The sequence below is a fragment of the Cariama cristata genome, unplaced genomic scaffold, assembly GCF_000690535.1.
Source record: "Cariama cristata isolate BGI_N322 unplaced genomic scaffold, ASM69053v1 scaffold4467, whole genome shotgun sequence".
NCBI classification, from domain to species: Eukaryota; Metazoa; Chordata; class Aves; order Cariamiformes; family Cariamidae; genus Cariama; species Cariama cristata.
Window position 1 is genome coordinate 48,004 of NW_009624833.1, and position 18,736 is coordinate 66,739.

The 18,736-nt window shown below is 38.2% G+C and overlaps 1 protein-coding gene across 1 annotated transcript in view; it reads left to right on the forward strand.

The window, feature by feature from the left end:
* Positions 1–18,736, forward strand: part of PREX2 (phosphatidylinositol-3,4,5-trisphosphate-dependent Rac exchange factor 2) — a 94,933-nt gene that overhangs the window by 47,066 nt on the left and 29,131 nt on the right. Inside the window, 4 exon segments of the mRNA XM_009703322.1 lie at positions 2,126–2,343; positions 4,944–5,046; positions 7,272–7,415; positions 12,140–12,254. Coding sequence (XP_009701624.1) covers positions 2,126–2,343; positions 4,944–5,046; positions 7,272–7,415; positions 12,140–12,254 — 580 coding nt within the window.

The following is an 18,736-nucleotide window of genomic DNA, read 5'->3' on the forward strand; positions in this document are numbered from 1 at the left end:
ATGTGTGTCTGCAAAATAAATGTCAATAATTCAGTATTTAGAAAATAATACTTATGGCAGAAGATTCTCTAGTTTGTAAGTGCTAAGTGTTCAAGTAAGCAGTCACATTTGACTGTAAAAGCTGATTATTTTAACCATCTTGCAGCACTATATGAATACGTTATTATTTTATGATTTTGTTACAACACATAACAGCAGTTTTGTAAAGGGGAATGTAACATTTCTTTGTTGTTAGGTTTCTTCCAAATATTATAAAAGTTTTTAGTAATTCCTCAGGTGTTTTAGAATAGGAAGTGACCTGAGAAAATACCCCAGGCTGGATTTTTTTAAAGCAGTTTCCCCTATTTACATGGTTTTATAAGTTCATACATTCTATAATTTATTTTGTATAATTTTTTTTTTTGTAAAAAGAGCCCGAAGTGCTCTTACGTGCAGTATCTGATGTACAAGTAGTTTTAAATGAGATTTGGAAATGAGGTGTTGGAAACACAAGGGGGCTGCTTAGAAGCAGGCGGTACAGAGGAAGGCACTGAAAGTCAGCTGCAGTTAGACAAACAGAGATAAAATCGAGCAAAGCAAGGAGAGAGAATGTGTCTTGGGCTCAAATCCCTGAGCGCTGCTGTGACACTGGAAAATTTTTTGACTGCAGAGAAGCCGGTGGGATTTTTGGAAGCTGGAGATGGGCAGAGTTTTTAAAGATGAAAATTTTGTCTGTACTGGATTCTGCACAACTTGAGAGACTAGAGAGAGAGAGAGAGGTTAATTTTAATGATCAAAACAAAAAGCAAAGAGTCGCAGTGCAGAAGCAGTAGTGATTAGACCATGTATAGAAGACATTCCGGAGGTCCTGAGAGGCTGGCAAATGAAATAAAAATGATAGTAAAAGAGTGTTCACTATTATCAATAGTCAAGGAAAAGATTGAAGAACATCTCGGGAGGAATACAGACAGAATGGAGTTACTTTGAGAAATACTTGAAGTCCAAGAAAAGCGTATTTTTGAAGTCAGTATTAATTTTGTGAGTACAGAATTATATCTGCTGACTTACTCAGTTAGCTGATCAAGTCTTGCCAGCTCCATGGAGAAGGTGGAAAAGGAGCTAAGCCTCTTAGAGGCAGAGGAATCTAAAAGTGGGGACAAAGATTTTAGGCTTTGGAAAGAGCTCGATATCACCTGATCTTCTTTTGCTCTGAAAAAGCTTAAGTCTACCTGTACCATTTGTGATTGATGTTTGCCTAACAGCTCATAATGATAAAAATACTTGAAGACCTTCAGAAAAGAGAAGAAGGAAGCACTGAATATTTATCACCACAATTTTGTGCTCTATTGAGAGCATGTTTCCCTTTCTAACTGTTTTGACCTTTAGCTAATCTAATGCCTGTGCCCTCTAGAATAAATTGGTAGGTTAGCTAGTCTCTAATTTAAATCAGCTGCTAATGATTCCATAGACTTCTACCTAGGGACCTGTCCTGGACTTCCCTAACACCGTAAATCTCTGCTGCTTCCTGGATATGTGATACTGCTGTCTGCTTATTTTATAGATTTCGTATTCATATATATATATTGTGTTTGGATAGGTTGTGCTCTGGTAGCAACACTCCTATATGCCCTGTCTGCCCATAACAGCAGGCAGCCTTCATCTGCCCTGCCCAGCTGGTAGCTGTGGAGTTGACCAGATGATGCAGTCATTAAGAGCTTCTGACTCTCCTTGCTTTCTTGTGGAAAGTAACTGGTTTTGTGCCCAGCTGGTTCTCGCATTGCAGCAAAGAGACCTGACTCGCATCCGTCACCTTATAACATCAAAAGTACATAGAATTGATGGCACGTACATTAAAATCTACAAGATAAACAGACATTGTTTATGAAGAACTACTTTAAATTCCAGATTTTAAATCTATTTCTATCTAATTTTAGAATTTTAAAATAATGTTTTAATGTGGAAAATGGCGGTTTTGGTGTGGAGTGCTATTTACTGGCAATAAGTTAAGTGGTAAACTTGTAATTGACTTTACATTAAAACAACTTGGTTTTTAGACAAAGAAAAAAATTCCAGCCCTGTTCCTTTGATGTTAATTAATCTTTGGCTCCATTTTTGCTTTTCCTCTTCTGGCTTTTACCCCTCACAGACAGCGAGATACAGCTAAGGCGAGACATGGTCTTCTGTCAGAGCCTGGTGGCCACAGTCTGTGCTTTTTCAGAGCAACTAATGGTGGCCTTAAATCAGATGTTTGACAACAACAAAGAGTATGAGATGGAGACGCTGGAGGCCAGCAGAAGGTGGTTGGAACAGATAGCCAGTGCGGGGCTTCTCCTTCATTTCCAATCCCTGCTCTCGCCTAACCTGGTAAGACTCCTCATGTGGCATGCTTGATCACAGCCCGTGTTTGTTCCCTCAACCAGGGGCACAGTTAAACAGTCTTAGTTACAAATGTGATTTTCTGTGTCCTTTGTGCTTAGCTTGTTACTTAATTAGCTACTATTTGGAAAATTTGCGATTTAGATAATTACAGATACGGGAAATGTTTGTTTGTGATATGGCAAATATGTTTTGCACAAAGACAGTATTATGTTTCACGGAATCACAGAATCGATTTGGTTGGAAGAGACCTCTGGGATCATCTGTAGTAGTTGAAGGACTAGACATGCTAGTCTGTTTTACTCCCTTCATAGGGCAACTCCACATAGCCTGTCAGGGTAATTGGAAATCTGCTGTTTCTTCGCAAGGCTTGATAAAGAGCCATGGCTTAAGACACAATTAAAAAAGGGATATGGCTTTGTAGTTATCTAATCCCCGGTTATCCAAAGTGCTTCTTCAGCTATTTAAGCTGCTTCTCAGACTAGACTGGTTCCTGCTAACCTGAAGAACTGTGAAGCAGTCTGCGCAATCTGCTCCACGGCAGTCTTTGCAACCTCTGGAGTTGCTCACTGAAAAGAACTGATTTGGTACATCCTTCTGTATAAAAGTCCACACAAATAACACACCATGTTCCTGGTATCAAAGGTCTTCTTTCCTTGCCTGATCTATCTCAGCGGCAAATTGCTGACAAGTTGACCTGCTCAATTTTAGAAGCAGAAGAGATCAGTAAAAATAAAGGTATTTCTAAATCACAGACAGAAAGTATTAGTTTATGGTATTGTTGGAGAGCATTGACTTGAGCTAGTGTGAGCGACTACCTCACAGGTAGTTGAGGTACCTACGTGGGCTTGTGTGGGACAGGGTATGTCAGGGTGAGGTCTCAACTTAAAAACAGATAAAGTCAGTGCCCGAGAGAAACAGGAGGGCTCTTTATCCACGTGAGGAGTATGTGAAGAAAGCATAGTCGAGGGAGCTCGGGCTCATGTCTTGAGTCCTGGGTGCTTTTTAGTACCATGCAGCACCAACATGTCCTGGTGCTGGAATCCTCAGCCTTCAAGAGTAAATTCAATTAGTGCCTGTCTTGTGTTTTCCCTTGTGCTTAGTTGTCATGTTATCACAAAATAACTGTTGTCTTTGCAGCACTGAATCCTTCTGTTTTTTCTTTCAAAATTAGCAATTTCCTTCGTAGTGAAAATGCATGCTAGTTTGCTTTTTTCATGTAATCAGATACCGGCAGCATGCACAGTCAAATTGAAAATAAAATCAACTTTAGTGTCTTCTGTCTAACTGTTCTTAACCAAGGGATAAGTATTTAAAGGCAACTTTTTCAATACCTTCTCAGCACTATTTTGCTTACAAATGATCCGTGTTATTTTAAACAAGGGTATTTGAAGGAAATTACGCTCATTATGGCCAGAGTTCAGTAAAGAATGAGCAGTTGTGGAAGGATTTCCCATGTCACTGAATGATTTTCAGACTATTCTGCTGATAAAACTGCTGTGTCCATAGAGACTTCATAAATGGAACCAGGAGACAAAAGATTCCTAGCAGCTTTATTTTTTCATAAATACAAGGGAGAATGCTATTTGACTATATAGATCAGGGAAAATCATGTTTGTTTTCCTTTCTATAATTCACTAAGCTATAGTTTATTCTCATTTTATAGGCAGCTAGTTTATTATTCTTTACCTTTCTACTGTTTCAGTTCTTAGAGTAGGAGGCATGCTTCCCTCAGATTTCCTTTTGGCTTTTGCTGACTGAAGGTGATAGGGAAGGGTTGTATGAAGAATAGAATTACTTTAAGTGATTATTGATTTCTGCTAGAATTGCTCTGCATATTTAATTCAAGATAACCATACTTGTAGATGACTTTTTTCCTTTTTAAAGGTTTAGTAAAGTGTCCTGAGAAGTTAGTAATTTACTTTCTGGAGCTTTTTTGGTAAATTAGCCTGGATCTCTTTATCTCAGGAGTACACAGAGTGAGCTGCAGGTGCAAATCAGATTATTGGCATATCTACATACTTGATTTGCATCTAGAGGTTTGTAGGTGAAGGTGTGAATCACCCTGAGCTGTGCTCTTTCTGACCTACTGGTTCAATTATTGGTGCTTAGAGTGGACATGATGAACTGTCATCTGATGTTTATAAATGAAATTATAAAGTTATGGCATTTTTTTAAAGAAAATTGCTAAAAAGAAGAATTTATTTTTCACATTTCCCCTCTGTTAATTTACAAGCTAGACCTGATGTCAAAATAAGCTATTGAAGTCTGGTATCTTACATAAAGATTAAGTACAGTATTGTTTGATTAAAAGCCATTAGAAGTAATGATTGCTATAAATTACCTATTAATTTACTATGTGAAACGATAACATTAATTTTAATAATCTTGGACTAGTAATAAGAGGGAAAGTGCCAATAGAAACGAAGATATTTACATTATCTTGGAGTTAATTAGGTTGTACACTGCATCAATGAAATGTTGTGCAACATTCTGTAGTTACTTTTATGTCCTGCTCTTGTATTATTTCTGGTAGAGAAAACATCTGGCTGAAATGACCATTTCACTTTTTCTTTTGCCTTTTTTAGGCTGATGAGCAAGCCATGCTAGAAGATACATTGGTTGCACTGTTTGACTTGGAAAAAGTTACTTTTTACTTCAGACAATCAGAGCCAGAACCACTAGTTGCGAGTGAGTAATTAATATCTGGGCTTTACTGTTCAGAAACATCTTCTGTATTTGTAACATTTTTATCTCCTAGAACATTACCTCCCACAGGGAATATTATATAATTTAGGATTACGGAAAATTAATAGATCTTGTAGCTCTCCTAATATTCCTAGATTTCCTGAAATACAGCTAACATCAGTGACAAAGCAGAATCATTATCTGGCAACATCGATAACCTTGGGGGCAAAACTGTTTGCTTAACTGGATTTTCTATTGGGAGTATGTCACTGCATCAGGAAAGTCGCTGGAATATCTAGTTGTTATTGAAGAGTCATGTGTAAAATAAGCTTGAAGGTCTTAATGGAGAAATGCAGCTGAGATGAGATGGAGAAGCATAAAACTCATTGCATTTTATCGTCTGAAAGACAAAGTAGATCTTGGAAGAGTTCCTTGAAAGGAGACGGCAAACACTATGAGGATAGCTTTAAATTGTGCAAGAAGCTTCCTCTGAGACCTGCTGATGGAGACGATCAGGGTCCTGATCCCTTCCTCCCAACACTTGCCCCCTCACGGGAAGAGACTGTCTTTGCAGTCTGCGGTTTATACCCTTCACTCATTTTCAGCCACTCCTTTATTAATATGTTTTCAGCCGGTGGAGATTTCCCTGCAGTGAACTTTGTTTAGTGAGCAAAAAGCCTTCATTTTTTCCTAAGTCTCATAACTCCCCTGGGAAGGGAGGAAAGCATGTCTGCTTCACATCAAGCTTTTCTAAAACAATTCCCTTGCTGGATCGAGACCACACATGAGAGAACTTCTGCAATAACCAAAACCAGAAGACAGAAAGCTCCTCCACAAAACTGCCTGTGCTCAGAAGAATTCAGTAGCACGGGGCTGGTAGTCAGGTAGGAATTAGCCTGTATAAAACCGTATTTATTTCTGTATAATTCAAGTAAGGACCCTGTTCAGAGTGTGTCTTTTAAAAAGCAGCCCTGCCAAGCCGGGTAACAACATAGAACCAGAGTTACAGGAAGGCCTCCTGATAGGGAGTTAGCCCTGCGCCATGAGCTGCTCATATTGCTGTATCTTCCAACTGAGGTGTCTGTGCTAAACCAGAGATAAACGGGAAGTCTGTGTGTTCTAGGATTGTAATAAACTCTGTATTTCCTTTTGGTTTAAGTGCTGCCACCGCAGTTATCCTGGCTGTGGTTACGGAAGACGAGGAACTGGCAAATTTTGGTTTTTCCATTTATGATTCTGCATAATCAGTAGAAGGGAAAAAAAGTCTTTCTCTTATTACCGAAAACAGTGAAAAATGCTCCTTTGGAATATTTTCCATTTAGGTACAAAATAATTTATGCACACAGTATAAAAACTACACAGTAGTAGTATTAATGCAAATCACTAAATTTTATCGTTACTGCTTTTAACTTGAGACTTACGTATGGAAAAGATACTTAAACAGGAAATACATACAAAGCTTAAATGGAATTAAGCTGACTTCCTCAGAGATTTAGCTAAATGGAAAATTTAGTCAACTTTTGCAAATGATCATTACATGTTGATGATCTGGCATAATACAGACAATGTATGTTGGGGAATCACCGTAACTGCAAAATTACACTGCGAGTTGCCCTGAACACTACACCAATTGATGTATTATGACTTTTAGCTTGTCAAAGTGTAATGAAATATACTCTTACAGTTTTATATGTTGTACCATAATACATTTATTTTCTCAGTTGAGTCCTGATTTTTTAATAATAATTTAATGAATACTCTGGTAGCTACTGCATATTTACTTGTGTTCTGTCCCACACAAATCTGAGGAGAATCTGACTGTATATATCATGCTGACCTTATACATCGTGCACCTGAGGAAGGCACGTGAAATATGGCTAAAGATATTCTTCCAGTGATTTCAAACTGTGTGCTGTACGTAGATGTTTCCTCAGATTTACAGGGAATACAAGTAGGATGTTGCCAACTACATTATTTGCTTAATATTTTTGCTGTCGTTTGACAGGCTGGCAAAGATGATAGTCACTGCTTTTCTGTTTATCTGCTTCCTGATAATGGATAGGACAAAAGTGACCACAGCAACACTGAGTATAATGTAAAATTCTGCACGTATTAGTTTTCTGTCTGCAGTGGTTTTTATCTAACCATATGAATTTTGGGTACATCAGTTTCTGGAAAAGGACGTGTCATTGCTTTTAATGAAATGGTAACACCGACTGTATTCTTAGATGTACCGATCACATACCAAGCAGAAGGAAGCCGGCAAACCCTGAAGGTTTACTTCTACCTTGATAGTTACCATTTTGAACAGCTTCCTCAAAGGCTGAAGAATGGAGGGGGATTTAAAATCCACCCAGTACTTTTTTCACAAGGTAACTAGAGTTTGAATTTATTTTTTTTCCTCCCCAATTCTTTGACATAATATTTAGTACTCTTTAAAACGCTACTTATTCACTCTGATTTAAATCCTTTGTAACTATAAGGGCACAATGCTTTTATTTAAATGTGTTGTTTAATGTGGGCATTTATTGAGAACTTTGAATGAAAATGTGTATTTAAGAAATGTGATTTGTGATAGAAAAATAGAGGCGTGGGTATGCATTTCTAAGTTTCTACCCGTTACACGATTCCGACACCAAAGAATGAGTCATCAATATTGTTTTGCTCTTTTTAGACATTAATGAACAATACTCAGACCGTGAAACTTGCTTTTAAAAGTGTTTTGCATTCCAAATGCTATCATCATCTTTTCCTGTTACTTCAAATTTAAGGACTAAATTGTTATCCCCTGAGAATTCTGTCTCTTTAAAACATTATGAAGACTTAAATAACATTTCCAGGCTTTTGTAGTTATGACACTGCAAACATTCCCGAAGTGATGAATGATGGTGCTGATGCTCAGACTGTTCCTAAATTGCAGGCAGGCTGCATTAGCTGCAGTGGCATTACATGGAGTTTGATTCCCTGAAATGGTGAATGCGAGATGCTGATTGCCCTGAGCCGCCTTTGATTGCAAAGGGAGCTGAAAGTACTCCGTACCTTGTGAAAAGCTGCCAGGGTCTATGTGGAATAGGCAGAAGTCAGGCATACAAATGAGGGTTTTGAGGAGGGTTTGGTCTCTGATGGATAAGGAGGATATAAAAGGAAGTAGCAAACAGTAAGATACGTGAAGCAATAGCTGAACTTACTCTAAACTTAAAACGCATAATTTTTTAAAAATAAGATCCCTGGAGTCTGTTTTGTTTTTGTTTTTTTTTAAACTAATAAAGACAGATTACAGTGGATTTCTTTTGAACAGATTGATTTCAATCATAGGGGGAAATGAGAACACTGAGCAGGAGACACATTTCAGTAGAGCAGACAAAATGGCACATGAAGGAGAACAGAAAATACCTTGGTTCAGATGAAAACCTGGAAATACTATTTATTTTAGATTTGAGAGGGGATTCAGTGTGCTACAGAATTTATTTTGCAGAATTTTTTCCCTTTCTGTTTCCAGAAGCTCAAAATGTTTGCATATTAGGATAAGCATCTTTGTAGTCAACTAAAGGAAAAGGGCAAAGGTACCACTGGAATCATTATCTGCTTAATAATTTTCAGTAATATAGAAGATTTCTTCTTTCTTTATTATACCAAATTTCTTTAATGTTCAAGCATCCCCCTCCAAAATAGTAAATTACACTCCAAGAATAAGAAGTCCTGGATAAGAAGTTTAATCCTGGTGTTTAAATCATTATTTTGAGATATTTTTTTTTTCCTCATTGAGTGAATTGGGATTCTATTTTTACTTCCTTCCTATCAGGTTTGGCTGAACTGCCATCAAACTAACTTGGTAGATCCCCATCTTTAACTGAAATTTATTAGCCACAAATGTAGAAATCTTCTGTAAGTTCCTCTGTGAAGTGAATTCTTGCTTCCCAAGCTTGACAGAGCGAAGCTGTTTCCTACCTAAAATACAGTGGTTTATGATGGTTTCAAATAGAGCATTTAGAAAACCATGTTTTTGGAATATTTGATCAAAGGCACAAATCAGTGCACATCAGTCTATTTATCTCTGTGTTGCTCATTCTGTGTTGCGTAGCTCCGTGCCTAAAATTACAAATCTATATATTGGTGGGATTGGCGCTGTAGACGTTTTAAGAAGTTTTGAAATGTTTACCCAGGCCATATTATGTATCCCTCCACTTGTAAAAACAGTTTTGGGCAACCATATACGTAAGTGTATACATTCAAAAGGATCCCAATTTGCAGAATTGGGATCCGAGAATGTTGAGATACTGCTCTTGGCATTCAGGTTTCTTATTTCCTATGTTAGAATCAAGATCTCAGCAATAAATAAGCTTAATTAAAAGACCCTTTATTTAAAATTGCTACCTAGTCTCTTAAATATAGGGTTTTAAATTTTTTTTCAGTTTTTCATAGAATTCTAGAATAATTCAGATTGGAAGGGACCTCAAGAGGTCTCTAGTCCAACCTCCTGCTCATAGCAGCATCAGCGGACGTCAGACCAGGTTGCTTGGGTGTTTATCAAGTAGGATCTTGAAAACACCCAAGGACAGAAACTGCACAACCTCTTGGGTAACCTATTCCTCTACTTGACTGCCGTAATGGTGAAAAAGTGTTTTCTTTCTGTTGAGTTGAAGCATCTCTTGTTTCAATTTATGTCCATTGCCTCTTGGCCTACCAGCATGCACCATTGTGAAGAGCCTGGCCCTGTCTTCTCATTCACCTCCTGGTAGCTAATGTCACCGGGCTAGTAGGTCTCCCCAAAACCATCACTTGTACAAGCTGAACAAGCTCAGATCCCTCAGCCTCTCTTCACAGAGCATCTGCTCCGCCCCATGACCATCTTGGTGGCCCTCTACTCAACTCTTTCCAGTTGATCAACAGCTTTCGGGGCCCAAAATTAGACACAGTATTCAAGATGCTATCTAATGAGCTTTGAGTAAAGTGAGGACAAGCACTTTTTTCGATGTACTGGCCATGCTTATGTTAATACAGTTTAGGATGCTCTTGGCCTTCTTGGTTGCCAGAGAGCACCGGCGGCTCATGTTTAGCTTGCTGTCTAACATGACCCCGAGGTCTTTCTCAGCAGAGCTGCTCTTTAGGCTCTACCTTCCCAGGCGCAGGACTGGACATTTGTCCTTGTTCGGTTTCACAAGGTTCCTGGTGGCCCATTCTTCCAGCCTCTCTAGGTCCTTCTCTAGGTGACCCTGCACTTGAGTATATCCATTGCTTCTCCCAATTAGTTGCAAACTTGACTTACCTCCTCCAAGTCAGTGGTGAAGATGTTGAACAGTATAGATCCCTGTGGAATTCTGTTGTAAAGGGCCCCTTGGTAGACCATGTCTCATTAGCTACCACCCTTTGAGCCTACCCATCCTTCCAGGTTTTTTTCCCCATTCTGTGCATTCAGACCATAATATCCTATGGTATTCTTGACTCCAAGTTAGAAGACATGTTTGTAAGGAAAGCTTCCTTACAAAAGAGCTTTCTGATATATTAGGTAGAAAAATGTTAAACCCTTCAAAAAGGGGAGAGCCAAAGCACACACTGTGGGGTTCCCTGCCAGCACCCGTGGCCGTGGCCCCTGCAGTGCCAGTAGAGGCAGAACTGTGTGCTCGAGCCAGTCGACAGATGACTGAGTTTGCCGGTTGGGTAATCTAATTGGGTAAAACCAGCTTTATGCCAGTAAAATAAGCAGTACAGATTATCAGCTCCGTCTGCACTAACATGCTCTTATAAATGGAGTTCAGCGGATATTTTTGCAGGGGCTTTCTGGTGTGACTTAGCACCAAGGAAATTAAGAAGCAAGTCTGACTGTTGGAATTTAATTTTTTTTGCAGAGAAGTAGAATTACAAACTCTGAAAGCACAGAAGGGGAGTGCAATTTGCATGTTCTTTCACAATGAATGAATTATTTATTAACTGGTCATATTAAGCAGTACAAGCAGAATTAATATTCTGTGTGCAGCTGAAGCTGTAAGATGGCAGCGTGTTTCCATCAGAACTCTGCCTATTGCTTGCATTTTCTGATAGAGTGATGAATTCTTAGAATGTGTATGGATTATTAAAGTGGCAATGTTCCTCATTGTAAAATCTTAAATGCTTCTCCCCCAAAAAACTATTTCACCAAGAGCTTGTGGCTTACGTTATAATAAGGTTAACCTTTTAATATTAAGATCATGATTTTTCCAGTCCAAATTTTCTTGAGAACCTTTCAAGCGCTTGATTTGACTTGGCTAAAGAAAAGGTTAAACTTCCCTGAGTATCTAAATTAAAGGGCAGGAGGAGGAATGTTGTGGGTTTTTTTTCTTTCTTTTTTTTTTGAAAACTATTGCTAGGAAGAGCATCCTAAAATGGAATGGTATTGTGTTCATTTTTTCCTCCTTTTAATTTGTGCAATGATCGTATGAGAAGGACATACGATCCTTCCTTTGATCGAAGTCTTTGTTTAGTTCCTGAGTTCTTGTAGCTATATTCATCCTTGCTTTGAAGTGAATGCAACAAAGCTGGACATAATCAAGTATTTGACTTCAGAAACTTACCTGATCCCTGAAAAGGAGCTTATAGGGTGAATTCAGAGATCCAGAGAAGTTTGCTTTACTTGGTCCAGAAGGACGCATTCACATTATTGGTGGTTTTTCACTAGAGGTTCAAGTGCTCCACGTCTCCCAAAATCAGGCTTTGTAAGAAGTTTTTAGGTCTCCCTCTGTGAAAGCAGCTGGTGCGTTAATTCTTTCTTTCCTCTGCCTCAGCTCATTCTACTGATTTCTTCCAAGATGTATCAGAACTAAAAACCACATTTACATTCACAGGGCAGGAGTACTTTAATTAGAGCAACAGAACTCAAACTAGAGCTCTCCTTTATATTTTCCACAGGGCAAGAAATATAATTTGTCTTGTAAATGAAATCTTAAAGAAAGATCTGTATGAATTTGAGGACATACAGAAACAACTCAGCAGTCCACAGTGGGGTCACAGCCTCAAGGTTAAAAAGTAATTCACTAGTGTGTGAACAAAGCTACAAAGAAGGCGAATACTAAATATTTAATACTGATTTGTCTCTTCTCCATTCTCCTTTCTCTTTTCACAGCATTGGAGAGCATGGAAGGATATTATTATAGAGACAGTGTCTCAGTAGAAGAATTTCAAGCTCAGATTAATGCAGCTTCATTAGAAAAAGCCAAGCAGTATAACCAGAAACTACGGTGGGTAATAAACTAACATTTCTGAAATTAGTTTACCAAGTTCTGCCTTTCAACTCTATTTCTGTGACACATCTTTAAACTGAAGTGCATTGTATGGCGGTTGTTTTTAGGTACATGGTTGAATAAGATCCAAGATTCATGGTTCTGAATTTTTTGATTTCTGCGCTGTTGCTTTCTAAAAAACTGTTTTCCCTTGAAAGCTGTAGCTGTAACTGTCTCCAGGTTGTTGTACTAAAAGGAATATGTTGTACTAAAAGGAAATGTCTACTTGATCGCAAATGGGAGTATCAGAATTGCTAAATACTGTGATCTGATTTTTGCAGACCATATTTACCTGATTTCTACAGAATAGGACTTAAAAAATAGTAGTGTTTTCCTCAAAGCTGAGCATCTCCCTCCCCACCCCTCACCATACTAATGGAGTATAAACATATTTGGATTCTTGCATCAGGTTCAGGTATGGGTTACAGTGTGCATACTTGCCAGTATATGTAAAGATTGTGCAGCTGTGTATTTCAGTAAATATTTTGTTAAGAAGTTGCACATAAAGACAGAATTTGTGGTATACAAAATAATCTATTAGTTATGAAGTAAAATAATGAAGATATGTACGTAGCCCACTCTTGCATCTCGCTATATCTGTGAAAAACACCTGTTGGAGTACACTTATTTGCATGAGTTGAAGAAAGAGTGCAAACGACTGCAGTAAAGTCACGTCTATTCACTTTTAAAATTCTCGAATCAGATGGAAACACTATAATTTCACTAGAACTGTTAGGCAGCTTTTAAAAGCAGCAGAGAACAGGAGTTTAAAAAAGAGGTTAAGGACAGTGGAGAAGGGCAAAGAGGATAAATGAGGGTCTCTCTTTCCAGTTCGTCGGTTGGTCCACCTCGTCTTTGGAAGGTTTTCTTCATGGATATTGCAAAAGTATTTCTCTGCTGTGTTATCAAAACAGTGGACTTTCTAGATTCTGTTTTAATCTGAGCAGTACCATAGCAGAAGTGATTTTAAAGCCAGTTGTATTCAGTGAGTGCTGTATATTTCATTTTTTGGTGACATCTGTGTCAGTGCACTTCTATGTTCGTGACAAATGTAGTATTTATGTAGTCTGTTTTCCACTTTCTTGTATTAGTGCTTCCTATTTGGGGGAAAAAAGTTCCTCCTGAGTATTTATTTGACAAGGCTTATGTTATAAATCAGTTTTACAGAAAGCTTTGGTCATGCCAGTATTTGGCCTAGATGAAGTCAGCTAGTGTTGGAAAGAGTTTTGTCAGTTGGACAAGGCAAGACTTTTTGTGCTGTTTTTTTCTATGAATAGACCCGATTTAGCCCCCATGAAAATCGTTAAAAGAAATTCTCCCTGACTTTATGCTCTAGTGTTCCCTGACCTTGCTTACCTCGTGTGTTAGGACCTCCATTCATGCTGTGGCTCTAATGAGGTACATTCCTCTTACGGTGTTGTGACTCACAGCTCTGATCAGTTGCTAACCTCCAAGGCCTAGTTTTGCAAGAAGTTACTATGAAAAAGTTAGCATTCAGTAAAAATTACCATGGGTAGCTCTGTCCAGTGACAAGAATAGGAAAATTTATTTTTTTCCAGCCATCTAATGTCTGATGAGAACATTCAGTAATTGAATTTTTGTTTGTTTTCTGGTGAACTCTACCCATTTCTTAGGTGAGGCACAAACAGCTTCAGGAATTCACTGACATGATGTAAAGAGGGAAAACAGAAAAGCAGATGCTTTGTTCTTGTTCTGCCATTTGCTAGCCTGTGTAGGTGTTTGGCAAGGGGAATCTAATAAAGTAACTACAACAGCGAAAGATATTAACATTTGGATAATTGCTCTAAAGAAGAATAAAAAAGTGAAATTGAATATTCCCTGGAAGCATACTCAAGTGTAATAATAGTATCTTAAGCTCTTCACATGGAAGAAATCCTCTATGCAGAACCACCTAATCGGTAATAAAAGAAGTCATTCAAGACACAATCCATAAACCATTCTTTCTCCATAGAAAGGAATGTATTGCTTGCTTGTGAAATGACCATCTGATGACCGTGTTATAAACTCCATCGCTACAGCAGCGGAAAGCAAATGGGAAGAGCAGCAAAGGAAAAAGTAGGAGGAGAAGATGGGGACTAGAGGAAATGAAACTACTGGTTGGCAGTGACGCTGCCACAGAGTCATCTGTTGATGAGAACTCTTGATACAAGTTCAGCTTTTCTTATTCCTGACACTTTTAGATAATAGTGCTCTAGTAATGTGAAACAGATGAGACCACTTTGTTGTGTATGGTCCCACTTACAAACAGAGATGTTGGCCTAACTTGGGATGTACCCAAGCAGGACAGTAAAATTAAAAATGAGTTTGCTCAGCTACCTCTTAATTTCTTGTGGTAAAGTCGTGTTGAATTTTGAGTACATAGAACATTTTTGAGGAATGTGGTGGCTTTTGAGTGACAAATCTGATACTGATGTGTGCCTTAAAAGAATTAATTTGAAAATTATTTATTTGAATGAATCAAAAAGATATATTAGTAAAGTTCTACTGGATTTCAGGAAGGATAACCTTTATCCATCATATAAAGTCAAGAACCTGAATCCTTGTATTTGTAACTATGGAACTGTGACCAGCTTTTCCACAGTATCAGAAGTGATACAATAAATCCAGGTGCAAAATTGTCGTCCTTGACATGATTTGAGCATCATCAGAGCTTATGTCTTTCATGGATCTTGCTTTGGGGCTTTTGCAAATACTACCTGAGCTGTGAAATAGTAATGATAAGATTATCATTTTTGTGAGAATGCATGAAAGACAGTTGAGAATCGGTTATGGAATGTCGTGTTTATGTGCAATGGAGAGAATGTCTCTCCGTCTTCTGTAATAGACTTAACCCTAGCTGTTTGAATCTAATTAATAATATAAGGGAACTTTCATTTTAAGACCAGCTAAAGTTCAGTTTTACTACAATTCCTGTAGGAAATGTACAACGTCCCATATCCCAGCAATATGTAGGAAGTCCTGTATTGGAATAAAGGTGTTATTTAAAAAAAAAAAAACAAACCACAAAACCACCAATACCTAGTTTATGAAATTTCTGAAACTGCTGGGAAATCTTCAGCATCTGGCCTACAATTATTCATAATTGTGATGGATTTCTTTTTCACAGTCAGCCAGATTGTACTTATTTGTATAGTTCACCTGTTTCTCTGACACTGATAAGGAAAAGAAAGTTACGCTCAGATTCTGTTTGCAAGTTGAGCTGGTGCTAGTAGTTGCCAACAATGTAAATTTAACCGTGTCAAATTGTTTGCTAATGAGAACCATGCAGTACAACCAAGTGAAAGTAATTAGGGCAGCAAAGATTTTGAAGATCTTTATTACTATGTGTTTGATAGCTTAGCAGTTGTCTTCTAATTTAGAAGAGGACCAGGAAAAACCTTTGTATCTGGCCTGTACAGAGGCTGATGTTAAGTGAGCCCATTGTGTATTATCTTGCCTCGTCTCACTTTTCCCCATCTCCTTACCATTAGAATAGGCTTTTGCCATCCTGAATCAGCCCCTTTGCCTTTAGATACCAGAGAATGTTTTGCTTCAACGGTGCAGGGCACAATGGTGTTTGACTCCATAAGTACTACGAATGCTGATAGGAATAACAAAAACTCACGAGTGCACTATATTTACTTGAACTGCTTGGTTGGTTGAAGTGTTGTCTTGCAAATCTCAAGTTATGTAATTGTAAAAGCATGAGGGTAAACTTTAGTTGTAATTTTTGAAGCATTATTGCTTTAGGAATTATTTAGTTAAAATACATTCTGTCCTTTGAATGTGAATTTTATATTTGGTAAAGGTCTCTTTCCTGCAGAGTGAGATTCAGTATGGTAGTTATTATTATGTTGCATAGAAATAAATCTTATGGTCATTACTGCAACCAAAAGATTGGTTGCAATGCAGGCCTGTTGGAAGCTGGGACAGACCCTGAGAGACGGAGGGCCATAACTCAGCCAGTCCTTGGACTGAGTAGTGACTTTAAGATCAGACATTTAGTTGGGTATGAGAACAGCTTTAATCCTCAGAGAAATCAAGTTTTGGATTACCTTCCTGCAAAAAGTAAGCCATCTTTTGAAATAGACCTTGATGAGTGTAGGAATGACAACTTTTGTAATGTTTGTTCAAGTTATCAGAGGTTTGGACTTGATGTCCCAGCATGGGACTTTCAGTCTACAGTAATAAGAAAGCTTACTCTTCCAGTCTTCCTTTCTCTGTGCGTATTTTATCAGATTAGTCTTTTTTTTTTTCTTTTTTTGTCTATGAATTCTCTTTCTGGGAAAAAATTGGGTCCCTCTTATGACATTCTATTAAAATGCAATTTTCTACAGGTGCTCCTGGTTAGCCTCTTAATCAGAGAAGTCCAGGCACCTCTGCTCTTGAAGACCTTTTCCCTGGACGTGTCTGTGCGCACAAGGGATGTATCTCAGAGGAAGAGAGGATGTTCAGGGCACAGGTCATTCAGTGGGGTGTAGGGTTGTGGCTGTCCCAAATATGCTTCCAGCTTCTGGGTCTCTGCAGTATGCTTTGCTGCACATTGTTGACTGCAAGAGCAAACTGTGGTGGAATATAGGTGCCTAAAACTGCACATCAATATACCTCTTTGGATTCCAAAACTGTCTATGCAGATAATTTTTAGCCGATGAGAAATTAGTGAAGTCACTGGCCTTTAGATTCATAAGTGTTTTTAATGGCTCTTCAGCATCTATGCTTGCATTTAGACATCTAAACACCTTTAAAATTTGGTTCCTGATTGACTTGGATTGGGAATATTCAGAGGGGAAATAAGCAAAGTAATAGATGAAGGTGAGGTTAGGAGAGCTCTGCTTTCCCATAACTTTTCTTTTATCCCCAGCATGGCACTTTCCTGTGACACCCCTGACTATATGATGACCCAGTTCTTCTCTCCAAAGATAGGATCATGCTGTGGGAAAGACAGCTGAGGGTTGTTATCCATCCCCGCCACTGGTGTGCGTGCTAATTACCACTGTGTAGTAATTAACTTGCCTGTGCATCAGTAGACAAAGAAGGTCTGGAAAAAATGTTCCTTCCTTCCTGCCTACCATTCTGTGTGATTTGGAACTATTCTTTGAAGTCAGCTGTGTCCAGGGTCATTGGCAGCTACTTTTGTGGCCTGCTGTACAGCCGTAATGGAAGAAAAATGAAAGCAAGCATAAAGGGAAAAGACCATTTTTTGTGGGTTTTTTCCCTATGTTGTTGCTTTCTTGAATATCATTTTAGGAGGTAAATGCAAGGTTGTTACGCTAAGGAAGCAATTATAATCAGGGGATCTAATGACAAATGATTTAGCTAACTACCCTCGTTACATTGAACATCTGATTACGTGGAATGTAAGATTTGTCATTTTAAAGTGTTTCACTTACAATGTAACTTCAAACAGTTTCTCTGTCTGAAGCTTCCTGTATTTATTTTATGTCATAAGTAGCCCTCCACGGAATGATGGCAAATTTAATTTGATTCTTTATTGAGGGATGTTTTATAATCTATGAGGTTTTCATATTGTTGGGTTTTCTTGTTTGTTTTCATTTTAAAAAAGACAAGAAAAGGAAACTATTTCTGCCCCTAGAATTTATGCAAGCGTGGAACGAAATCTGTCTGAGGAATATAACATCTTTTTTATTTATACACGCACGTGTACACGCACAGCAGCCTCTCAAGCTGCAGGCTTCTTGGCAGGCTGATGTTTTCCGTATCCTGTATAATTTAGTCAAGGCAGAAAATAGATGTGATGGCACTCATGGCTTCAGGCTGAACTAAAATTCTCTAGTAGTTGCTTTGGTATAAATGAGTTACAATGACATAAAGGACATATCCACTTAGAGATAGTTAATTACTATGAAAGAAAGAGCTTGTCTGTCTCTGGGACAAACTGACGGGTCCTCAACACAATACCTGCGTTCTCACAGAGACCAGATCATATATCAGTTCCTGTAATAAATGCATTAAAATCCACCTTAAAACTGACAGATTCCTTCCCCCACTGTTTCTAGTGGAAAGCTTTTCCAAACCAAATTGCTCATGTGGTTAAGAAGCTTATGCTGTTTGTCCTTGTGCCGCTTTTGTCCCGTGATTTCAGTCTTGTTCTCCTTTCCCTCATGTCTATCCAATTCAGTGAGCGACATGTTAATGAGCAACATTAACAGTTTTTGTCATTGCCATCAAATTCAGAAAAGAGTAACCTGAGAGAGTTACAGGTTTGAGAGAGTGGTTCTGTGAAAATATTTTCTTTTCGGTGCAGTGGGTTATTTATAAGGCAGGTGAACAACTGTTTTCCTATTTTCAATACTAAGTGTTTGATATATTGCTTTGTGTTTAAAAAACCAACAGTGAAACTGGACTGCAATGCTACATACACAAATTTATCGTGTAGTTTATGTGAGTATAAAAATTGGAAATCTAATACCTTTTATTTT